Source organism: Mucor mucedo, assembly GCF_025094135.1.
Source record: "Mucor mucedo strain NRRL 3635 chromosome Unknown EV154scaffold_34, whole genome shotgun sequence".
Lineage (NCBI taxonomy): Eukaryota > Fungi > Mucoromycota > Mucoromycetes > Mucorales > Mucoraceae > Mucor > Mucor mucedo.
Genome location: NW_026252318.1, coordinates 180079 through 203693, shown reverse-complemented (window position 1 = coordinate 203693; position 23615 = coordinate 180079). Strand labels below are relative to the sequence as shown.

General features: G+C 36.8%; 8 protein-coding genes across 8 annotated transcripts; 5 read left to right on the top strand and 3 right to left on the bottom strand.

Moving 5' to 3' along the window:
- The first annotated feature begins 790 nt into the window (after positions 1-790).
- On the top strand, positions 791-2408 carry EV154DRAFT_505054 (uncharacterized protein). Its single transcript, XM_051601136.1, has 5 exons — positions 791-1033; positions 1101-1144; positions 1228-1441; positions 1514-1722; positions 1780-2408. The coding sequence occupies exons 1-5, from the start codon at positions 933-935 to the stop codon at positions 2043-2045; spliced, it is 834 nt and encodes a 277-aa protein (XP_051458831.1). The 5' UTR covers positions 791-932; the 3' UTR covers positions 2046-2408.
- Positions 2409-6347: 3939 nt separating this feature from the next.
- On the top strand, positions 6348-7803 carry EV154DRAFT_537539 (uncharacterized protein; the record flags this gene model as incomplete). Its single annotated transcript, XM_051604223.1, has 6 exons — positions 6348-6360; positions 6429-6658; positions 6772-6803; positions 7046-7132; positions 7222-7515; positions 7587-7803. 6 exons carry the CDS (start codon positions 6348-6350, stop codon positions 7801-7803), a joined length of 873 nt encoding a protein of 290 aa, XP_051458830.1.
- A 312-nt stretch (positions 7804-8115) lies between these two features.
- EV154DRAFT_505043 (aldehyde dehydrogenase domain-containing protein) lies at positions 8116-10034 on the bottom strand. The gene is made up of 4 exons (XM_051601135.1): positions 9946-10034; positions 9363-9866; positions 9215-9294; positions 8116-9138 (listed from the first exon to the last, which is right to left on the bottom strand). The coding sequence occupies exons 1-4, from the start codon at positions 9998-10000 to the stop codon at positions 8284-8286; spliced, it is 1494 nt and encodes a 497-aa protein (XP_051458829.1). The 5' UTR covers positions 10001-10034; the 3' UTR covers positions 8116-8283.
- A 971-nt stretch (positions 10035-11005) lies between these two features.
- On the top strand, positions 11006-12288 carry EV154DRAFT_480358 (uncharacterized protein; the record flags this gene model as incomplete). The annotated part of the gene is made up of 8 exons (XM_051598326.1): positions 11006-11080; positions 11136-11159; positions 11219-11290; positions 11349-11449; positions 11504-11585; positions 11767-11873; positions 11964-12021; positions 12139-12288. 8 exons carry the CDS (start codon positions 11006-11008, stop codon positions 12286-12288), a joined length of 669 nt encoding a protein of 222 aa, XP_051458828.1.
- A 1407-nt stretch (positions 12289-13695) lies between these two features.
- On the bottom strand, positions 13696-14248 carry EV154DRAFT_562386 (uncharacterized protein; the record flags this gene model as incomplete). Its single annotated transcript, XM_051605722.1, has 3 exons — positions 13696-13971; positions 14086-14179; positions 14232-14248. 3 exons carry the CDS (start codon positions 14246-14248, stop codon positions 13696-13698), a joined length of 387 nt encoding a protein of 128 aa, XP_051458827.1.
- Positions 14249-14780: 532 nt separating this feature from the next.
- Positions 14781-17420, top strand: EV154DRAFT_505037 (uncharacterized protein). Its single transcript, XM_051601134.1, has 8 exons — positions 14781-14965; positions 15029-15502; positions 15562-15648; positions 15699-15923; positions 15988-16078; positions 16141-16466; positions 16541-16894; positions 16952-17420. Exons 1-8 carry the CDS (start codon positions 14942-14944, stop codon positions 17252-17254), a joined length of 1884 nt encoding a protein of 627 aa, XP_051458826.1. The 5' UTR covers positions 14781-14941; the 3' UTR covers positions 17255-17420.
- Positions 17338-19100, top strand: EV154DRAFT_193194 (Thiolase, N-terminal domain-containing protein). The gene is made up of 6 exons (XM_051594297.1): positions 17338-17461; positions 17536-17574; positions 17649-18007; positions 18081-18177; positions 18243-18752; positions 18816-19100. The coding sequence occupies exons 1-6, from the start codon at positions 17420-17422 to the stop codon at positions 19002-19004; spliced, it is 1236 nt and encodes a 411-aa protein (XP_051458825.1). The 5' UTR covers positions 17338-17419; the 3' UTR covers positions 19005-19100.
- Positions 19101-20578: 1478 nt separating this feature from the next.
- Positions 20579-20906, bottom strand: EV154DRAFT_505035 (uncharacterized protein). The gene has a single exon (XM_051601133.1). It carries the CDS (start codon positions 20845-20847, stop codon positions 20623-20625), a length of 225 nt encoding a protein of 74 aa, XP_051458824.1. The 5' UTR covers positions 20848-20906; the 3' UTR covers positions 20579-20622.
- Positions 20907-23615: the final 2709 nt, after the last annotated feature.

Here is a 23615-nt window from a genome sequence, read left to right as displayed (position 1 = left end):
TCAACATACATAAATAAAGTGATGCAAAGATATCATGTTACGCACATGGATAGAATCAGCATTTGACACAGAGTTGAATGGTAGCATTTTTATAAAATAAATAGGTGCCCTTTTTAATATGTTCTTTTCCTATTAGCTGTACTTTACCCACTTCTTCTTTAACTCTCTCGGAACATCCATTTTATTATACCTGCTAATTATCTATCAGCGTTTCAGTAGTAGCATGAAAATAAGATCGATCATCCTATGAAGTTTACAAAAAAAAAAACTAAGATGATAGGAACGTAAGCTTTTTTTTAAGACGTAGGTGTAGACTCTGTCAAAAAGAGCAATTCCATGCGTCTTTTTAAATTAGACTTCAGGCTCATTGCTTCTTAGTTAGGTCTTTCTAAAACAAAAACTGCAATCACCGGCATAGATCAAGTAGAACCTATTTTAACACCCTATAATAAGCACTAGAAATAAACACTAGTAAATGTCACCTTGTTAAAATTAAAGGGATGGTAGAAAACACTCACAACATTGGAGAAGAGCACATGGGAATAGCTCTCAAGATGTATTTTGGTACATTTCTTCACTCAAAGGTTCACTTTAGACCTACATGCCAGACAAAATATTCATGAAGAATACTTTGATGGGCCGTTTTCCTTTGCTCTTTTATTTTAGTTCGCACAAGAGTAACAAATTCGGTGTGACTTTGTTGCACAGGTGCTGGCATTGGTTGTTTTAATAAGAACATTGTTTGCGGCTGCGTTTTGTTGAAAGACGAACAAGATGTGTATAACATTACGTAAGCTATTGGGTGAATATTACATATTTGAGAGTGGGGAAAGACACTGTATCTCATTTAGGGCAATCCATTACGATTTAAAAGCCAGGCTTTAATTTTTTTATTTTTTCAATTAAAAAAGTTTTCTTTGACAAAAGACCTAATGACTTCTAAAGCAACACAAGAATACCGACTTGCATTTATTCAACTTATTTCACAATTGTCTGAAATTGAACAAAAGGGACAAGAGTTCTTTGACAAAATGTTAGATGAACAATCATTACATTAAAAAAAAAGAGAAGGAAAAAAAAAACTAACAAACGATTGATAGTGAGAAATCAGTATTTACCCCTTATGAACCTTCAACAGCTCAAGGTAAAAATTAGAAATTCCGAGCAAAAAAAAAAAAAAAGGTTTTAAAACAAAAAGAACTGTCTTTTTTCTTTCTTTCTTTGTAGCCGATTACGAGCAGTTGATGTCCTTGTTACAGACTTTAGAAACCCATGCAAGAAGTTGTGGATTATTAAGTATTTCTGGACAAACCAACATTGAAACCACTCGCAATTTAGCAACACGTAACGCCGAAACTTTACAATCTGTCGATTCCTTCTTTCAGGAAAAGAACCGATTGTTAATGAATATTAGAGCTGCTGCCAATGCAGTGTCTTTAAAGTAACAACAACAACAACAAAAAGAAAAGAGGAGGATTATTTTTCTTTTTTAATTAAAAAGTTGGTTTTACAGCTCACTCAGGCTTGGATCACGAGTAAAAAGGGATTGGTTACTCGGACGTTTCCTTCGTAACATGATAATGGGCCATGGAGATCATATCCTCTGCAATCCAATTATCTTCACAGTGCGAAAGATGGATACCCAGAGTTTGCGCGTTCTTGTTCAAATATTTCATGAGATCCTGTTTATAATTCTCTGGGACCTTATTCTTGTTCCGTCTGGTAATATGATACAGTCTTCCTTGACATCTTTGATAAAGAAACCTATATATAACGTAGTTGTCGGCGTTAGGGTGAGGGTTAAGTTTGGCAAGTGCAGATACAATATTTTTGTGAATTGTGAATTTAAGACTACTGTCATCTTGATCATGAGAAGGTTTGGGGACGTTATTATCCAGACTAGCCAAAGTATGCACCTGCTTTTTGGTTTGATGTCGGATATGACCAATTTCAATGGATTTGCGGATCTGGTCGATTTGAATGGCATGTCTTTTCAAAGCTTTGCTCAATTCTGCATTTTTTATAGTCGGGTCAATGCCGTTTAGCAAAACAGAGTTCTTTTCAGCAAGTATAGGCCTAATAGAATTCATGTTCGCAAGAACTAGCTTTTCAAATCGTTTCAGGCTCTTGATAAACATTTTTTTTTGGTGAAAAGAGAAAAAAAAAGTAACAAGAGCAACAATTTGCTCTCTTTTGTATTTATATATATATATCTAAGTATCAACAAGTGGATACCTGCTTATTGACAACTATAGTCTACATGTGATGTATTGCATATATTATAAAGACATCAACAAGGAATAAGCAAGATTGTGTGTGTGTGTGTGGTACACAAAAGAGTTGTCAATACATATGGCATTATGTTGATAATTTTGCTTTAAATAAAAGGAAATTATTTCGCCTATCAATGCATCAATTATCACTTCAGCCATTGCTAAAAACATAATGATGAGAATTAAAAATAAGGTGTATATGTAGTTGCGACAATACAAGTCGTCTTACGCTAAACCATATAAAAGGCCAATGCGCCTCGTTAACTAAAAGCCATCCTCTTTTTTTTTTTTTTCGTAGGTGGTGAAAATATAATCTTCCACCTTCTACTACGATTTAAAAATGGGACACACTTAGACGGTTTTTTTATAGGTTTCCTTTTTAACAAGGTTGGTTACGATCAATTGATTCGCTCTTTTTTCAAGTAAAATATCAAACTCAAATCCATCATTGAACTCCATGACCTCAAAAGCATGATCAAATACAATACCATTAGAATATTTACATTTCAAAAGGTTAGTTTTGCCAATGCGAGCTGCTCCACTATTAGGAGTCAAAAAATTATAGGAACCATTTAACTTATTTATTTTGTTTATTTAACAGTGTACTCTTTTTAATAAATGTGGTACTACTACCCGTGTCAATAGCCCCGACCAGGTGTTGGTTCTCTATGATTATAGGAGTCAAAAGATTAAATGCATTAGCTTTACTTTCTGAATCTCTCTTTATCTCGTAATTCGGATACTTACAATTGTCGTACGACAATCCCTCCATCATCGTACTGACCTCTGTAGTGGCCTGCTCCTCAATGGACGCGGCTGGTTGGGCCTGATTCTCGGCTGAACCGGAAACGGCAAGGACAGGACGACTCTCTTGACACTGATGGCCAGGAGCCCAAGGAAGCTGACACCTGTAACACTTACGGTTGCCACTTGTGATCGCACTCTTCTTCTTGCCACTGAAACAGTCCTTCGTCTCGTGAGTACCGTTCTTGCCATGTTGGGAGCAGAATAAGGTCTTGACCACTCGATTGGAAGCCTTGTTCTTGAAAGGATATTTCTTACGTCGGACCTCGACCTCGCGACCAGACGAGAGCTCCTCTCTCTTACCACCAGAGGGAATTACGGCAGCAGCACCAGCATAGACAGAATTGTCATCCCCGAGCACGTCACGACCAACTTGAGTAATGTACTCAACCGTCCAACCCTTGTCCTTGTTGGCGAATATTTCGGTTCGAGCCAGCGTCATACGTAAAATGGTTTGCACCGGCAAGACCAAAGAAGAAAGGAACCGATCACTAATACGAGGGTCCGTTTGGGATAGACCAGCATTGAACACTGTCTGCAAAAATCTTTTAGAATAGTCAGTGATCGACTCTTGTACGGTCTTCTTCATGGTGAAGACCATATCGGTGTAATGGCTCGTAATTTTGGCCGAACCATGGTACTCTTTAAAGGCGGCACGAGCAGCGTTGAATATTTTCTAAAGCAATGTCTGAAGCACCATAATCCCCCGGTGGAACGGGCTTGACTTAAATGCCCTCCTTTTCATCCCGTCCCTGAGGTGTCAAACAATGTTGATAAGCGTTTCTTTCTCATCCAAGATGGGGATCCGCTTCCGGAAGGTAAAGAAGAGTCGTCAAACTTGCTTGACTCGACATGGGAATGAGGCGATGCAATTACGTGAGATGGATTCATGCGTTCATTGCGGTCGGCACTACCACCAGTAGCGTTGAACTCATTTATTTTTTTAAAAGAAAGGGGGGGGGAGGAAGAGTTACCCCAGCGGGAACCTTTAAAGGTCCCACTGGAAAGTCTTGACTAACTTGACTAGCAAAAAAGAAGAAAGTAATCAGTACCCAGTAAATATCAACGGAGTAATTAACAGTAAAAAATGTTTGGGATGGAGAGTAAATATGTAGGGGATAAAATATTCCGCCTATAGGATTGTTATACAGTATTTTACTTAAGATACGGTGAATAACCCTTGTGCACAGACATCAACGGCTCTGCTAAAAACTAATAAGATGATTGTGTGGATATTATGGATGTCATTTTTTCAAACAGTGAAAGGCTTACCCATGTTCCTGGGACATTGAAAAGTAAACCAAGCGCGTTGGAGTTCAATCGTCAGTCTGATAAAAGAAAGTACGTGGAATTAGAGGACACTGACTCATTAATCACGAGAAATTTGTATGTAAGTCGAAAAACACGAGCGCTAAATGCAGATATAAAAGAAAATTATATCTCTGACGGCTGTAGGTCTTTCATGAAATTACGAACTGTATTGCTAGCAGAAACGAATTACTGACTGATGCTAACGCAAATTTGGAGCTATTTTCAATCACGAAACTTGGCAGAATTCCAGCTGTAAGAAAAGCGAATCTCAGTCTGGTCAATTAGAAAACGAACTTTGGGGGTGGGAGTCGCTGTATGATTATGCAATTAAAAATCCATATATTACGGGTAATGTATTATCCGGTGTTAGCATTTTTTTTTTTTTTTGCGACAGTGAAATTGTAAAAAGAGAAACTCAGGGGGTCAATTGTTAGAGGGTCAAGTGTCATGGTATTGTAGTTGTATAGTCAATAAAATATCTATAAATAGTGGTACTATTCATTTACTAATAAACCTATAGCAGACATTACCTATATTATCCCGAGAAGAGAATTGGTCATTTCACTATTTCAAGTCAAAATTTAAAGCAAGCAATACAATGTTATTTTGGAAGGAGGTTGTGGGACAGGAGAGACTACATGACTATCAAGTACACGATTGTAATTTGTTTAAATTCCTGGCTAGTTACTTGTAAGGATGTATTATTCAATCAATTCAGTAAGCGGGATAGAATTTGCCTTATTATCTGATAACGATCCACAAAATTAAGTTTTTGTGTGTCATTACTTTACGTGTTTACCATTGGTTTAGTGTCTTCTGTTTGACAAATCGGCTGAATCTTTCAAAAAACGCTGCGACAACAAATTACTCATTGTATAATAAAAAAGTTAAGATCATTCACGAGTCTAGACGGGTCTGGATGCGCCTAAGCTTTTGGTTTGGAGGCTAAAAGAAATTGTTTGGCTAGGCTAAGAAGGTCAAAGAACCTTACGATGAATTGAGATTAAACATTTTTTAAAAGCCTACCAAGCAGAGGAAGGACAAATAAATTTTGTTTAAAATAAACATCAGTTTTTGATGTGAGCTCACCCTGATCGAGTCAGCACATTTTTTCCCCCCGTGATCATGAATGCCTCCGCCAATCCAACATCATCTTCAAGTCAAACTGACTGAACAAGATGGTAAATAACAATGGATCCAGGTATTATATTTTAAGGGCATTGCAACTTGATATGAAATGCGGATAAAAAAAAAATGTATCTTCACTCAAATACAGTATATTTGAAGGACCCCCATTAATGGCAATGACCCAGACCTACTTTTTTTTTTTTTTTCTGTGTGGTTTTTTTTTTTTTTGGGTAACATGTCCCTGTTTTTCTTTTTTTTGCCTTTATCTCTCTTTCGCTTTTTTTTTTCTCTGTTTCGTTTGAAATGAATAACCATCCAGCAAATAACAATGGACCATTAGAAGATAATAATGCCAGACTTTTACACCTTTACAATAACAAGCGGAATGAAGGTGGTTTACCAACTTTGAAAAAGAGTATTTCTCGAAGCACATTATTAAATAACAGTCTATCACCGACCAGACCACTATTTAATAATACGAAAGCGGATGGTCGACAACTCACAGTTGAAACAGCAGTTTTCCCAGAAAATACACAGCCATTGTTTCAAAATGATTTGACCGTAACAAAACGGTCAAGTAGTACACCTGTAGCAACAGTAAAGTTTCGTATACATTTTTGATTTTTTTTTTTTTTTTTTTTTTTTTGTAACAAAATAAACAAATATTTTCTTTATATTTATTGTTAGGGTGATACACGTAGTGTCATTTCTGGAAGCGAATCAACAAGGTCCAACAAAAGGCAACAGAAAAAAAAAGCTTCCACCACCAATGTCGCCTCAAGTTTTGTCAATCCAACAGATATATTTGCTCAAAATTTAAGTGACGCTGTAATGGATGCTGATGGTAATATCAAGGTATTGGGGGGTGGGGATGAATTCATCGTACTGAACTTAATTTTTTATTTCTTACAGATTCGGACGATTTAGAATGCTATGTTTACAGAGACAAACCCAATAACAATAACAACACTGCATCTTATACCATTGCACCTTGGTCTTATAACGAGCAAGAACCTACACCTTATTATTATGATAGACATTATTCTTCAACAGGGACCGAAAGTAACACGGATGGTTGCGAATCAGCCGCGGCTTATAACAAAGAGAAATATTCAAATAGAAGACCCGTCCTGAGATCAACTGTATCAGAAATACCTCATTCTGGCGCTATGCGATCTCATAATTCCCCAAAGAAATTCACCAGTAGACCCTTTACAAAACATCATACATCCATTAATTATTACACGAATCCAAGCGAAGACGAAGAATTCACACCACTCGTAAGAAGTAGACCTTTACGAAGAAGAAAAGGAACTAGCAGTCATGGAAGTAATGCAGCGAAAAGGTAACATCGATTGTCCCTCTTTCCCTTCCCCCCCCCACGCACACACACATAGATATACTTTTATTTAACACCAACATCCCTCTCGTAGTAATGGGAGAAAAACATGTTGCAGATTCGTGTGTGTTGTTGCCGGTTGCTTATTTTCCCTTTGTTTGCTATGGATACTGATTGTAATTTATGCAAGTCCTTTGGCTGATGTGGAGGTAGTTGGAATAAGTAATGTTCTGGGCACCCAAAAAGAATTGATATTTAATCTGCAAGTAAGAGCAAGGTAAAAAAAAAAAATATATATAATCTCAAGCATATATTTACTTGGATGAAGCATTCTAAACTGGTTTGTTTATTGTTATGGATTTATAGAAATAGCAATTGGTGGACAATTCGAATGACCAACACCGCTTTCAGTGTGTTTGCCTCAAGTCATTATGTGCCTACAGCCATGCTCATGGCAGTTAATAATAGTACAACAAACATGACAATGGTTACAATGGGTGCTGATCCAGCAGAATTTTTGGGAACCATTTATCATCTGGAAGATCCATTGATCTATCAATCAGGCGGACTTTTCCAATCCGTAACAAGTACCGCCACCAGTCAAATCCAAATTAAAAATCCAGGTTCCACCAAGGATGACAATAGTGGCAACGAAAGATGGTAACTTGATTATATATATATATATTTGAAAATCAGACAAAGCATATATGCTGACTATTTTTTTTTTTTAGGTCTTTATTGATTCGATACCCTTATGAGTTGACTGTAAGAGGTGTTCTGAAATATCAAATCTTGCCTTATTTACCTACTTTAACCCAATTGCATTCAGTGAGAGTATGCAAAATGTCACGCATTGATCCCGCTACAGGAAAAATTTCTGATAACGTACCCATGCCCGAAAAATCAATATGCGATGACCCATCACCTGTAGAAGGATCTATAAATTAACCCCAAGCATATACTAAAATATATACCCTCATTTCTCATTTTTTTTTATACCTACCTATACCATCCTTATTTCTTTTTATTTGTAATGTGTGATAAATTTGGGAAGGGGAGTTTGCTTCATATTGTTTGGTTACTGCGCTGAATCATATGTCATGTTTTCTTTTGTTTCGAAAGTAGGATCACGTAATAAACACATAAAAGACATGATCGCGATCGCACTATGATCGAAAAATAGTGGAGACTCTATAAAAATTAAAGTGGTCCATGCACTTTGTGTAACGACAAATGGCACTCATTTGCCCACTAAAGTATGGAATGTCGATCAGCGACAATTTTTTTTTTTTTTTTTGAATATGCTATTTATTTTTCTTAACATAATTTGCTATTTATACATAATTGCGGTGTCGATAAAATTGGTATCAAGACAGAGACAGTTTTTTTGTTGTTGTTTTTTTTATATATATATCACGTCCCGAAGCCTTAGATCTTTGACAATCTTTGGATCTTGACGACCTTAACTTGAGTGTACTCATGGAGAGCATATTTACCAAGTTCCTTACCAAAACCAGATTGCTTGTAACCACCGAAAGGAGTGGATTGATCAAAAACATCATAACAGTTAACCCAGACGGTACCAGCTTGTAACTCGTTAGTAACCTTAATAGAAGTATCCAAGTCAGAGGTATAAACACCACCAGCCAAACCATACTCGGAATCATTGGCAAGATCAATAGCTTCTTCAATTGTCTTGAAGGTACCGATAGAGACAAAGGGACCAAAGATTTCTTCTCTCATGATTCTGTTACTGTTCTTACAGTGAGTGAAAATAGTGGGCTCAATATAGTAACCCTTGTCACCCCAACGCTTACCACCGTAAGCCAAGACGGCGCCTTCTTCTTGACCAATCTTGACATAATTTAAGATCTTGTCGAATTGAGACTTGTTGATTTGAGGACCTTGGAAAGTGTCTTCGTTGAATGGGTCACCAATCACGATTTTCTTGGTTTCAGCAATGAAAAGTTCGAGGAACTTATCATGAACCTTTTCATCAACAAAGATACGAGAACCTGCGTTACAACTTTGACCGTGGTTGTTAAAGATACCACCACATGCCCAAACAGCAGCACTCTCAAGATCAGCATCGGCACAAACAATTTGAGCGGATTTACCACCTAATTCAAGTTGAAGCTTCTTCAAGTTGGAATGAGCACTGGATTCCATAATCTTACGACCGGTGACGGTAGAACCAGTGAAAGCCATCTTGCTGATCTTGGGGTGACCAGACAAATAGTTACCAGTAGTATGACCATAACCAGTAATAATATTGACACAACCCTAAATTCATGTATTAGCTCAAACCGTTCCCACTTTTTTTTTTCTTTCTACTCGTTATGACATAATTTTTACTTACGGCGGGGAAACCAGCTTCCTTAACAAGTTCACCAAACTTGAGTGTGGACAAAGGAGTAACTTCGGAAGACTTCATGACGACTATTAAAAAAATAGGGGTGAAGACCAGTTAATAAACCATTTAAACCTCAGATCATATATGCACTTACTTGTGTTACCAGTGGCCAAGGCAGGAGCGAATTTCCAAGCAGCCATCATGGTAGGATAGTTCCAAGGGATAACAGCACCAACAACACCGAGAGCTTCATGACGGGTGTAACAAACCTTGTCAAAGGTAGTATCGATGGTCTTTCCGTGGATCTTATCAGCCCAACCAGCAAAATAACGATAACAGCCGATAGATTCGGTGACATCTACATCACGAGCTACAGCAAATGCTTTACCATTATCGACAGCATCCAACATGGCAAGTTCATCCTTATCACGTTCCATCAAATCAGCAAGCTTATGAATAAGACGACCACGCTCAGCGGGGGCAACCTTACGCCAGGTTTCATAGTAACACTTGTAGGCGGACTCAACAGCGAGGTTGACATCGTTCTCATCAGCAGAATGAACCTTACAGATAACTTCTTCATTAGCAGGGTTGATGGTTTCGATCAAAGGTCCGTGACCAGCAACGAACTCGTTATTGATGAAAAGTTGAGTATGGACTACATTTTTAAAAAAAGCGTTAGGATCTACTACTTTTTTTTTTTTTTTATTGAAAATAAGAAAAATGACAGGATTTACCTTTAGCATCTTTGCCGTTTGACAGACGAATGGTTTGGATATCAGCTTGAGACATGATTTTTTTTTTATTATTCAAAAGATAATAAGAATATATAAAAAAAAAGAAAACGAAATATTAAATTATAAAGCATCCTTTTTATACATGATTTGTTTGGGCGCTAGTCACACCTTTTAAAAGTCCTTGATAATTTGTTTTTCTCTCTAAAGAGTCCAATGACCCTTTTAGGGGATTCTACTTTTTATTTTGTATATTTGTCTTCAAATCACTGCTCCACACGTATACATAAAACCAATCTTGTATTCGCTCATTTTCTTTATAAAAAAAAATGGGATATGGTTTAACTATCATGTAAAACATGAATGCAAAAAAGGGATTTTCATCTCCGAAATAATTTTTCTATATTTTATACGTGGGAACCCTCAAGTATGTGACAAATACATGTTACACGGATGACAATTATCCAAACCTAAATTTGGCAAAAGCTTCGTGGACATTAGCATTTTTTGTGAGATAAGGAACCATTAACAATAAGGTTGTAATTACTATTCCTAATTTGTCAGGGCGCATTTGCCTCCGGATGATTCATCACTTTCTTCTGACTGGATAGAAATCAAATGAATTGGTTACGCCACAATGCAAACCGTATCTAATCAAAAGTTTATACTATATCTTCAGAAAAAAAAAAGAGATGTGTATATATTTGGATTGATAAATTTTCTGGAATGGATCAACCTAGGGCAAGATCGATTTTTTTTTTTGCCTTTTCATGCCTTTTTTGGACGCATTACTTTTCTTTTGATTTATCACTTGTCTAACTATAGGCCCATGAAATATTTGTTTTTGGTAATAATTTTATTTAGCTCACAAAAGAAGCACTATGGTAGGAACGTGAGAATTATTTTAGGTAGAATTAGAACCATCTATGAAATCAAAAGCCTTTTACACAAAGAGTCGATTTTAGTATTTCCATTTTTTAGCCTTCCAACTACACGTCAAGCCGTTGTTTTTAAAAAACATTAAGTCAAATCCATAAAGCAATTGTAGAATGTAATAGGCAGAATGAACCTGTACTTTAAAAATACCAAGATTCGATGTCCTTTTAAAACGCAAGTAGAAAAAAAGGAAGGAAGCACGGTAATAAGCAATACAGATGGGATGTAAGAGTTTTTATTAGCATTTAATTGTGTAGGCGGTCTCTGAGACCCGCAAGAAGGTATGTCTTAAATTATTGTCGAATATACACTTTAGATTAATATTCTGTTCAACATTTAGAATAAAACAATTAAGGAAGTTTATTTCCAAGGAGGACAAGGTCCTTATGTTTTTACGGAGAATTCAATTATTGTACGCACTTATAAATGCTTGCTCTCCTCATTATGTCTGATATTTTTTTGTTTCATAGTGGTCTTTCAAGTCGACAGATATATCTTTCGAGTTACATACCTTTAGAAACAAATGCTTAAATGCTGCTGTCGATAAAAATTTCTCTTTTGTTGAAGAAATGTAAGCAATACAGTGTGTCTTTGTAAATCGAATGTCATAATATGTTTTTGACAGCGCTCTTAATGGGGTTTTCTATATTGACAAAGCTGCTAATCAGAATTTCTGTGGAATTGACGAAGGTATTTGCTCGGAGTTAGTTGAATAATCTATGGCAGTCGCTTGGAGGTGTACATGTCTGTGATGGTATTGGTGAAGCTCTATGTGGTGGAATATGTGAAGCTCTGTGTGGTGGATATCATCCACGTTTGACCATATTATTAAGGTGAGCCAAATATCAACGGTATAATTTCATACTAATTTATCAAGTTAAAATATAGTCGTTTAAAAAGAATCCCCAAAATTCCATCGCTGAAGCTTCTGTTTGGTTCTCACAATGCAAAGAACAAACTAATGGCTATTATGTTGCAAAAGCCTTGATTGATATGTAAGTTCTTGGTCTGGCAAAGTACTACTATTTTTCATAATAACAGCTCTCCTTTTGTATAAATAATTTAGATAAACATAATACGTATAGTTTAAAAGAACCATTATTTCAAAGTCTTTTTGTTGAACCTCTTTTGATACCCTTTGTTGTAAGAAGTAAAAAGCACAAATTGAAAGGGTAGGTTATACTTGGATTATATGATGAATTCGCTTTTTTTTAATTATTTTCTTCTAAAAACAGTGAAGTCTGAAGGGTCAAAAGATAGAAAAAAAGATCTTTGGCTGCTGGTGTTCCTTTGGCTGGCAATCCTTTGACTACTGGTAATCCTTTGAATGCTTGGCCTTTGTCTGCTAAACCTGTGTCTACCGAGCGTTCTTCCTCTATCCAATCAGTGCTTTTGAGGCACTCAAATTGAATTCGTGCTTTTACCTTTTTTAATAAATTGTTTTTTACTTTAAAATGCATCGAACTCAGTGGTAGTTTTATAAACTTAATTTGGAACACGCCTCTAACCTCAATTGGAACAAACTGTAATGACCTTACGAACTTGAGAAAACATTTTTTGAAAAGAAGTTGATATTCCTATCATACTTGTGCAAATTTCAACGGGTACCAATACAACACACTCAAAACCCTTGCTAGTATAACTTCTATGATATTTCTCTATGGTTTATTCTTACCTTTATTTTTTTTATTAAATTACTAAATGGTTAGCTGGATGCTCTGCAAAAAAAAATCCTGGAAGTAGACAAGAGATTATTTCTGCTTTAAGAACCGAATAAGTAAAAAGCTCAACTGCTTTTATAAATTTAGTGGCACAAAATGATAAATTATTTGACAATCGTTGCTTCTTTAACGAACAAAGCCGGTAAAATAATGAACAATGCGCCTGTACATATTACGGATGAATTTAAAAAAGATAGACAAGCGTACCCAGAATATGAGAGCCAGCTATTTATCAAACAATATTCAACTTTAAATTTTTTACGTTTGCTTAAGAAATATTGTTGGATCATCAACAGACTTTCGGTCACATCGCCTTCAAGATACTTTGGAGTCGATGGCTCTCGTACCTAGCAATATCTGCCATATTTATCTCTGGAACATTCTATAGCGTGATCAATTTACAACGTGAGCATAGACGCTGTGATAAAGGTGATAATTCAAATGAATTTAATACTTAAAAAAAAAGTAATGCAGCTCGACTGGTGGTATACGAAAATGATAAAAAAAAAATGACCAATTATAGCTCTCGATGGCGAACTCATTTCACCCTTAAGCTCAAAAAGAGCAATTAAAGAAATGAAGGGGGGAAAAAATGTTTGGTATACTTCAATGCACAAAATATTATTATGAATATTAACTTGCTGTAATACATATGATTCTGCAGAAAGTGCATTCTATTATTCAATCATCTTTTTATTCTCTGTATCAGTAATAAATATGCAACTTTCCTAAATAAATAAGAATACATATACAATGCATATAGATGTGTTTTATGATGGCAAAATAGCACTAGCGTTGGTAGTACAATTGTGGTAACGCTTCCCGAGAAATCAAACAAAGAAAGTTGTGACCTGAGGTTTAAGAAGAAAGGTCATTGTTCATGGTATTTCTTATATTTGTTAAAAATGACGATAGGCTGGGGGTGGTGTACTCTTTATTTAGAGTTCATGTGTACATGTTCTATCGAAAAAAGTAGTATAACCGCCCCAGGTTGGTTTCCAAATAAGAAATTTAAGGTGGTCTAATGACATTTCCTTATAAAAAGTGAGCCATGTATAATTTTATTGCGGGAAAGAAGGAGTTTTAAAAAAAAAGATTATCCTGAATAGGAAAAGGTATAAGGTGGCTGAATTTGTTGTTGTTGTTGTTGTTGTTGCAAGAACAGATTGGTGTGTTGGAACAACATATTTGAGATGACGACATGATGTCGAAGTGGTCTCGGTTGATCCAGACGTAGATGGGATATACGATAGATGGCTTTTTCGACAGCGAGTGGATACCGAGCAGGTAAGTCCTTTTCGATGATTGGATGAATCTTGTTCTTTTTGGCGTCTAATCTGGCCAGGATACACGTTGGGATGATGGATCGAATCTAATGTCTTTTTGTTTTCTTCTTTTTGGGTGGTGAAGGTGGCGGCGAAGGTAGTGGAGCTAAGGGTAAGAATGGATTTATGTAAATATCTTTGCAGGATTCTTTATAATTGACGTTGGATAGAATTGATCTTCTTCGGCGACTGGATTTCATGAATAATTTCAGGTTTTCTTCTCCACCGTGCCAATCAATCCATTCTTGTAATTCGCTAGAAAATCAGCATTAATAAATCTTTTATTTTTTATTTTTTTATTTATAACCTTGTGTATAATGTCATATTAGGGTAGGATGTAAAGTAAAAAAAAAAGAAACAAAAAAAAAGGTACTTGAGTCCCCCTTTTTCTCTCTTTTAATTTATCAAACTCCCCTTTAATTTTAGTTGACACTTTAACGACTTGTATGAATCCAGTATTTTGCTGATCCCACTGGCATCATATCGAAAACTGAACCAATTACGTGTTTCCTATGTAAATACGAAAGGTCTGTTTTTTCTTGACTCTTTGTCTCTTTGACATGTAAAATCCATCAAGGGAAAAAAAGTAGACAGCGTGGTAACGAAGTTGAATGGAAAGTGACGACATGTCAAAAAGGGTAAAATTCCATAAAAGGAAAATACCAGGCGGAAATCATGCAAAACAAAGAGGTGTGCGTGTATGAGGAAGGGGTTAAAGTTTACCTTGCGAGATCAGCTCGGGAAAAGTTTGATTTTTTCACATCCCCGAGGATTCAATTTTTTTGTTTACTGTTTCTTTGATAACAATGACGAAAGTTTCGTTTGATCAATAATCTCGTTCTTTAATTAAAAAAAGTATGTGAATAAAAAAACAAGTTACACAGTGACTCTCCTTTTTCTTGTGGCCTGTTTTTATTTATTTTTTTTAAAGTGTATAATTCCCCTTGCCCCCTCCCTCTTTTTCTTCTTTTCTTTGCACTATTTCCCCTCATTGACAACAAACAACCATTACAGAGAATGAATGCGGAAGTGTATAAAAAGGTACAGATAGAGAAAAGAAAAAAGGTCATCTTTAGGGATTAAAAAAAGATTGTGAATGTATAGCAGGTTCATCATCGACCTATTCCTTTTGCAGTATTAAAGCTTCAGTTTAAACGCCTTGTAGCTCAACAAGATAACGCAACGAGTATTTACACCAAAGATTTACTAAGTCTGATTGATCAATACGAGCATACAGAAAATGTCATGTTATTGACCGACCTTCAAAAAAAGGCAATATTGCCCTATACAAGGACCAACCCGGACCTGGAGATGACGGCGGATGATATCTTGAATTTATTGAGACTCGTCTGTCCCAACCCTGTAACCTCATTATCCGCTCCAACACAGAGACAGCCATTGAACCTCGAGACAATCAGACCAAGAACATCCCCTCCCTTAAAAACAAACAAATCCACTCCTTGGAAACGAAGACCCTCAGCAGTCGCTTCTTCCATAGGCCACCGCAACGATCTCAACCAGATATTGTCACAGCAGCAACAACAACCAGAAGAGGAACATCAGCAGTTAATCGAGAATGTAATATTACTTCATTTATTATTATTTGTGTCTCACATGACTTTTTTTTTTTTTTTTAGATATCCACATCCTTGACCAACATGAGCCATTCCATCGACACACCCGCACGAAAAGACGACGAACCCAAATCCCCCATAGAACAAGAAGTATGTCCGTATTTCTATCTAATTCTTATCTAACAGCCAACACATTGTAGTACTCAAATCAGGATCTGGCAAGATATTACCGCAGATCACTTTTACTTACACAAAGATTAAAGTCATCAGAAAAAAGCTTAGCCTCTATGGCACGTGATAATGAAGACCGTATCGTGCAACTGCAGAATCGTGTGGATGATATGAATCTGGAGGTTGGGAAGCAGCGACGAGAGATCCAAGAATACAAGGGCAAAGAAAAGAACAGTCTCGATCAGATTGGAGCCGTAAGTTTTAGTTGCTTAGCAACAATCAGATAGTAGTAAACTGATCAAAATAATTTAAATTTAGCTGGAGTCACACATCTCTCACATTCAACGATCTGAAACGGATCAGAAGCAAGTGTATCAATCCATAAAAATGTTGTTTGATGACAAATGTCGTAAGATTAAATATTTTTTTTTTCATAAAAGTCATCTGCTGGTACTGACCTACAAATGAAAGAGGAAACACAGAAACTGCAAGAGATGCTAAGACAAAAGGAATCTGATTTACAGAAAACCGAAGCATTATTAAACAATTTTCATCATGAAGTCCAATTACTCAGTCAGGAACGAGCTCGTTTAATTGGATTACAGAACAATTTGGAGCAGGAAATGAAGACTTCAGCTCAAGCACATCAACAATTGGCAGAACAAAAGACAGAGAATGAGAAACTCAAAGACATCATCGATACGTTGAAAGTGGATCTGGATGAAGCCCTATTTCACCATCATACCTTGGATACCGTGCAAGAGGATGAAGCACTGGAAGAATCACATGCTTTTAAAGTAAGCTCTTTATTCATTATCATGCTCCACCCAATCCTGTACCACCCTAAACGAAATTACTATTTTTTTTTTAGACGTTGGAAAATGAATTGATAACGGATGAAAAGGACGGTGTGCTGAAATCCGTGCAAGACGAAAAGGATTATTACAAAACTCGAGCCACAGAGGCAAAAGAGGATTTGGATCGTGTCAAGAGTGAATTGGATTATTTGCGTCGTGCACTGGATTCCGAAAATCGTTCGTTGGTAAATGAATTGGCCGAATTGCGAATAAAAGCATCCACCACAACGACAGATATACCACAAATCGAAATGAATATACCAGTGCCCTTGGCCGTCATGAATGATTTCTGGTCTCAGTCACGTGCACGTCCACGTAATACAGGTTCTAATAAGAAGAAGGGCAGAACAGTGCAAGATCTGCATGAGGTAAACTTATCAAAGGTTTTACATAGCATATCATGCTAACCTTTTCTATTTACATAGTCCTCATCATCCACATCCTTTGTGATTACATCCACCAACAAGGACCTGAAAATTATGAATAGAAAAGATGATAAGATCATCAATAACACGGTCACCTTTGCATTATATACGGTGGCTATCTACTTTTTTGGTATTGTCACTTCCACATTTTTGATGGAAGGTGGTGTTTCTACAGCTCCACCATGGGAACAAGCGCTTGCTGCTGCTTCTACGGGTCAAATACCCAAAAGCAAATTATTGGAAATCATTCTTTATTGGCTAGAAAAATTATTAATTGAACCTCAGGGATTACCTGTTTCTTAAAAACATCGTGGGAAATATTAATTCATCTTACAAAGAGTCTATACTTATTTTTTTTTTCTTGCAAGCTATTTTTTTTTTTCTTACCCCGGATTTTTTTTTTCTTTTTTCTTTTTTCTTTTTTTTTCTTCTTTTACCTTTATTAAACTTCTTTTTTCTTTGTAAACTATGCTTGCTTCTACTCGTCGTTCCGTTGGACCTACTCGCGCCGTAAGTTTTTAATTTTGTTCCTGCAAAATAATTTAAGCGGACCTATATGGCTTACCAACCCCCTTCTTGTTTAGTTTATCCGTACCTTTGCTTCTGCCACCAAGAGTCCCAATGTAAAGCATTAAAGCCCCCCCCCCCTCCCTTATTTTCATTTTGCCATGACAACCTTACTCACACTTTTACACAGGATGTTCTCATTGTCAGTGCTGTCAGAACCCCTGTGGGTTGTTTCAACGGTAGCTTAAAGTCTGTCCCTGCTGTTCAATTAGGCGCCATTGCTGCTAAATCCGCTATTGAAAGAGCCGGACTTAAGCCCGAGGATATCGAAGAAGCTTATTTCGGAAACGTCTTACAAGCCAATTTGGGTCAATCCCCTGCACGTCAAGCCATCTTGGGTGCAGGTTGTCCTGACACCACTGAAGCCACTGCCATCAACAAGGTCTGTGCTTCCGGTATGAAGGCCGTCATGTTGGCTGCTCAATCCATCAAGAATGGTGACCGTGATATCATGGTTGCTGGTGGTATGGAAAGCATGTCCAATGCTCCGTAAGTTTAATGACCATTGGAGAGAGAGTTTATAAAAATTAAAATGTACTTTTTTTTTTCGCTCTTTGAATAGTTTTTATGCTCCCCGTAATGCCGCTTATGGTCATCAACAATTGTCAGATGCTATTATCAAGGATGGTCTCTGGGATGCTTATAACAACATCCACATGGTAATTATTCTATAGTTGTTTGAAAGTAAGATGAAGTGTATTTAAAAGGGTTTTATGTACAATAGGGTAGCTGCGCTGAGAACACCGCTGTCAATTACAACATCTCTCGTGAAGATCAAGATGACCATGCTATTGAATCCTACAAGCGTGCTGCTCAAGCCTGGGAATCCGGTCAATTTGATGCTGAAATTGCTCCTGTTACACTCAAGTCCAAGAAGGGAGAGACCGTGATCAAGGTAGATGAAGAATTCAAGAATGTCAAGTTTGATAAGGTCAAGTCACTTCGTACTGTTTTCAAGAAGGATGGTACTGTCACTGCCGCTAATGCTAGTACATTAAACGATGGTGCCTCTGCTTTAGTCTTGATGTCTCGTGCCAAGGCTGAAAGTATGGGTGTCAAGCCTTTGGCTCGTATCATCTCTTATGCCGATGCTGCTACTGCTCCTATTGATTTCACCATTGCTCCCTCCAAGGCACTTCCTATTGCTCTTGAAAAGGCTGGTTTGACTACAGATGATATTAGTAAGTTTGAATTAAATGAAGCTTTCAGTGTTGTTGCTCGTGTCAATGAAAAGGTAAAAAATGAATATGTATGTCCATTGGGAGGTCTCTTTTAATTAATCACTCCTTTTTATTAGATCATGAACCTTGATCCTAAGAAGGTGAATGTCTTGGGTGGTGCCGTGGCTCTTGGTCATCCCATCGGTTCTTCAGGTTCTCGTATTCTTGTCACTTTAACTCATCTCTTAAAGTCTGGTGAATTTGGTGCTGCTTCTATCTGTAACGGTGGTGGTTGTGCTTCTGCCATTGTCATTCAAAAGGAATAATTTTTTTTTTTTTTACTTGTGTTTGATAAAAATTAGATTTTTTTTTTCTATTTGAGATGATGCTTCAATTTGACCAGGATAGTATAAACATGGAGGCCTGAGGTTTATGTGTGTGTTGGGAAGGGGTGAATATTAATGATTCTGTTGAGGAAGTCATAGATTATCCATTAGGGATGGATAATTACCATACTACTAAAGGCTGTTCATAGAGCGAAACCTTTTGGCGAGTAAATTCGGAATAGCATATATATATTCTATGGGGGTGGTATAGGGCCGTTCTAACCTCGCAAAGTGATTTTGGTCCGTCCTGTCTTTTAGGGCTACTTGAGTTCGTTTTCTAACATTCTTTTGATATATACACTCGTCCCTTAATTGCCAGTTGTCCGAATGGATACAATAAAAAAGGGTGTGTCTCTACGCTAAAAGTGAATTGGTAAGCTCTATTTTAACACAGGTGAAAGGGAATGGAGTATTTACCTTGAATAACTTCATCACGTTGACTCTTTTTGTTAAGTGGGGTGTGTGCTTTTTTCAGCACTGGGTACGTCCTTGTACATGACAGGAGTCATTGTCCTCCTGATAGGTGTAGTTATTCTCTGTCGTTTATGGTTGTTCCTTGATAAATGAAATATGCCCTCATTACAGGCACGTATACATCCTAATCGATATTCCCAACGACTCTAGTAAAGAACCACAGCCCTCGGACCACAAACAAGACATAGTCATCACAATGTAACTCTGATAACGTTCTTCCTTACTTTCTGAGAAGGTGTAACAACCCGTCGAAATCTTCTGTTCAATGGACGCATTCTTTTGCATAATGAGACGCATGTCCTTTTGGCTGTTGTGTAAGAGTTGTTTCTGGAGGAGTAATGTAGTGTTCGAGACCAGGTTTTTTTTTTACCTGACACCGCACTCTTGTTGTTGTTACGTGAGTGTGTTGTTCAATTGATGGAGCTTTTTCTAAAAAGTTGGTCGACAGTTTGAAATGGGTTTATTAAATACTTTGGAGGTTTGAACTGGGTAGTCAATTAGACTGTTTTGTCTTCCTAGGATTCTTTCAAGTAAAAGGAATGAATGTCACTTTGTCGACTTTATTATAGACGTTGCGACGTTTTATACCAGTCATAATGCTTAAGAATCACTTTAATATCCCGCATACAAAAAAAAAACCCCTCTCAAGAAATATTTAATTTTTTAAATTCAGTTTTATTTATGCAAAAAAAAAAAAAAAAAAAAAAAAAAAAAAAGTTTAAAATATAAAATTTAAGGGGGCATTGGTCTAATGAGTCTACCCTTCCAGTGCTAAAACTCTGGAGAGAATCCGCCACTAATTGATCATTGGTAATCTACTCGTCTCGTTCGTATCGTCTCGTGCGTACCTGTTGCTGATCGTATCTGTTGCTGGCCAATGATCAACCAATGAAAAACCCTCTCACTTGTTTCAAACACGCCCGGAGGCAGGAAAGAGATTAGAACCGCCGCCACCCAAAAGACCCCACCGCAGATTTGCTGGCAAGACAAAACTACGGCACTTTTGCTGGCTAGACAGAAGCTGGATAAAGAAAAAAAATTGAGAGTTGGCAGAAAATGTGCCCTTTATATACCTTTTTTTCCATCACACAAAATCGATTTTTTTGTTTTGTGACTGGTCTTGCTCCGCAGTGCCTTCAAAAATTTCAAAAGTCACGGACAAATAAAGCAAACATGCGCAGTAAATAAAGGGAAGAAAGGGTAAACAAAAGTGAGAAAGAACTTTAAAGGCCTTATGTCGACATTGACATTTAGGAAACACTAAAAGAATAAAAAGACCACCTCCGACACTTGTACAACTCAGCAACATTATGTATAATGTCAACCATTGTTACATCTCTTGCACTAATTGAGACTTTATTTTCTAAAGGGTCTTTTTGGGAGGGATTTTTTGTTCTGCTGCTGCTACTTCTACTATTAATATTGGTTGATTATAAAGTTGCACTCAGCAGCTACGTTGCAGAAGTCAAAACATAGTTTTATGAATTTTTACTCCCAGAAGAGCGGGACTTACAAATTATGTGCTCAGGTTTAAATGAACATTTAAGGACTTGACATCCATAAGACACAGAATTGCGCCTTCAATTTTTTTATATGATACTAATTAAAGATACGTTTAATATGTGTCTTCGATTCGACCTGTGTCAAGTCAGAGAAGAAAGAGCCAAAGAGACACAATGACATGATATGACCTGGTCCATCTGCTTGCTAAATTTAAGGTTATTGAGTCTCTTTTTGACGTGGTGTGTAACTTGTCCTGTGCCCTTTTATGCACTCAGTTACGATTTTTTATTTTGAAACATGCCCAAACAATTTTATAACCTGATTTTTTTTTTTTTTTTACTTTTACATTTCTTACCCAATTGCTTTTTTTAGCTCCATACAAATACCTCGCGTTCATCCTAACATCGTTGTAGGTAGTCTTGCATTTGCTAAAATGAACTATTTACGTAAAACAGCCTTTCCTCTGCTAATCTTCTTGTCGTTTACCAGCGCCCCATAGGAACACACTTTGAGGGTAATTCACGAGAATGTACAAAGATGGCGTTAATGACTGCAAAGTGACCTTTGATGCTCTCCTCAATGTCCATTGCTCTTCGGTTAACTTGTCTTTGTTATAGGTATACTCCTCCTCAAAAATGATGTCAGAATCAACAGCAACGACAACAACTACAACAAAAGCAACACAGACGAATCCCCTGACCTTTTGGACGACGCCATTCAATCAGCTTCACAAATTGAAAACGAAAATGAAAGCAATGAGGAAGCGATGGATCTTAACTGAGAAGAATGAAGCATCAGTATTGACCAGCGCCTTTACTCACCTTGACACAAGCTATCAGTACATAAACCCTTCTCTTGGTGAGAAAATCCCATTGAGATATTTTGGTCATTTTTCGCCTTACGGTCACCTTCAAAGTGTAGTAATTCCCGGCTATCAATTACTGTGCAAGACAATTAAATTCCTCTTGGATTGACTTGGAATGGCCTGAGTATGGTACTTGGATTATGTGTTTGATTATTATGACGGTCGTCAACTTCCAGGACAAGAGAACGTGCTGGATAAAGAGTAGTAGTCTTTTCACGTTGATTTTATTGACTTGATGGAAAGGACTGGTTCTAATGATATATCCAGATTTCATGTGTTTGTTGCCCGTAATGAGGAACTGTAATTCGTCAAAAAGCAACATATTCTGTTGGTAAATATGTGATATACATTGATTGTATATAACAAACGACTAAATTTTCTGCTATAGAGCAAATACAGATCCTCTAAATACCAAATTCGATCCTATCTGAAGGCTTTCAAAAACCGACTGGCTGATACAATGCGCCCTGGACGCTATATGTGCGTTGACGATTCAATGAATAAGTGGCTCAAAAACAGGATGTCGAAGATACCCAGGAAATTTCACCCACTTGATCAAGAGTATGAGAGAATCACGTCACTTACATTATCATGCGCGTGGACAACTGTGGTCATCATAAATCCAACACAGACCTTGACCAACGAAAGATGGATTTATTATAGTCATTGCGAGGCAATTGACTGAGACTTGCTAGATATCAGTTTGGAAGGGTCATCATCGCAGATTCCAGGTCTAATTTCACCAGAAATGGATCGAAGGCTTATGGACGTTGTCTGTATTTTGTTCAAAAAAAAAAGTAAATAATCTCCCATTAACAACTTACAATCAAAGGCTGTCAATTTCCGGTCAAAATCATATCGTGCAATAGTAGAGATTTTTTAATATAGAGTGGCAGGTGATTATAAAGAGTAAATAGGGGATTATCTACTACTGTGGTACTATTTGCAAGAATAAAAGGGTGATGTGTAACATTCTTTATAAAAATTCAGTGATCGTTTTCCTAGAAGTAACGATCCCAAAAACAGTGTGTTTTTTATATATTTACCATGTATATTTAAAAAAAGATTCTTATTGCTACCATTTAATGATCGTAAAGCATTCGGTCCATCCAGCTCAGTTCAAAAAAAATTATTTTATTTTTTTCATGCATGGATTCATGGATGCGTTAACAGGCATCAGTCAAAAAAAAAAGGGATGGATACTTTGGCTTGAGTAATGAAAGAGACAATTACCTCCCGGAAGGTCAAGTTCAGCGTATCAACCGCATCCATTAAAATCGTGGTGACGGTGATCTAAATTCAATTTCTAATGATAAAGTAAGAGATCATCAAACTCTTGTATGATCAATATGGGTAATTAGGTTTTACGATATCTAGGCAACTAAAGCAATTCCCATCTTCAAATCTCTTGCTTGACTATCAGATATAGTATAGTTCTTTTTTTTTTTTTTTTTTACTTTTTTCAGTGGTAGTTGGTTTCATTTTTACATTTAGAATGAAAAGGTAGAAAACGTTTATGTCAAAATTATTTTATTTTGAGAGCTGTGGTTTTGGTCTGCCCTTTTTTTTTTTTTTTTTTTTTTTTTTTTTCTTCCAAAGTACGATTCTTAATTTACATTACGCTTCCTCTTGAGTAGCATTTGACTAGCCCTGATATGAAGCCTACTTTGACTTTTGCTTAATTGCCAATTGTCGAGATGGGGTCAAGG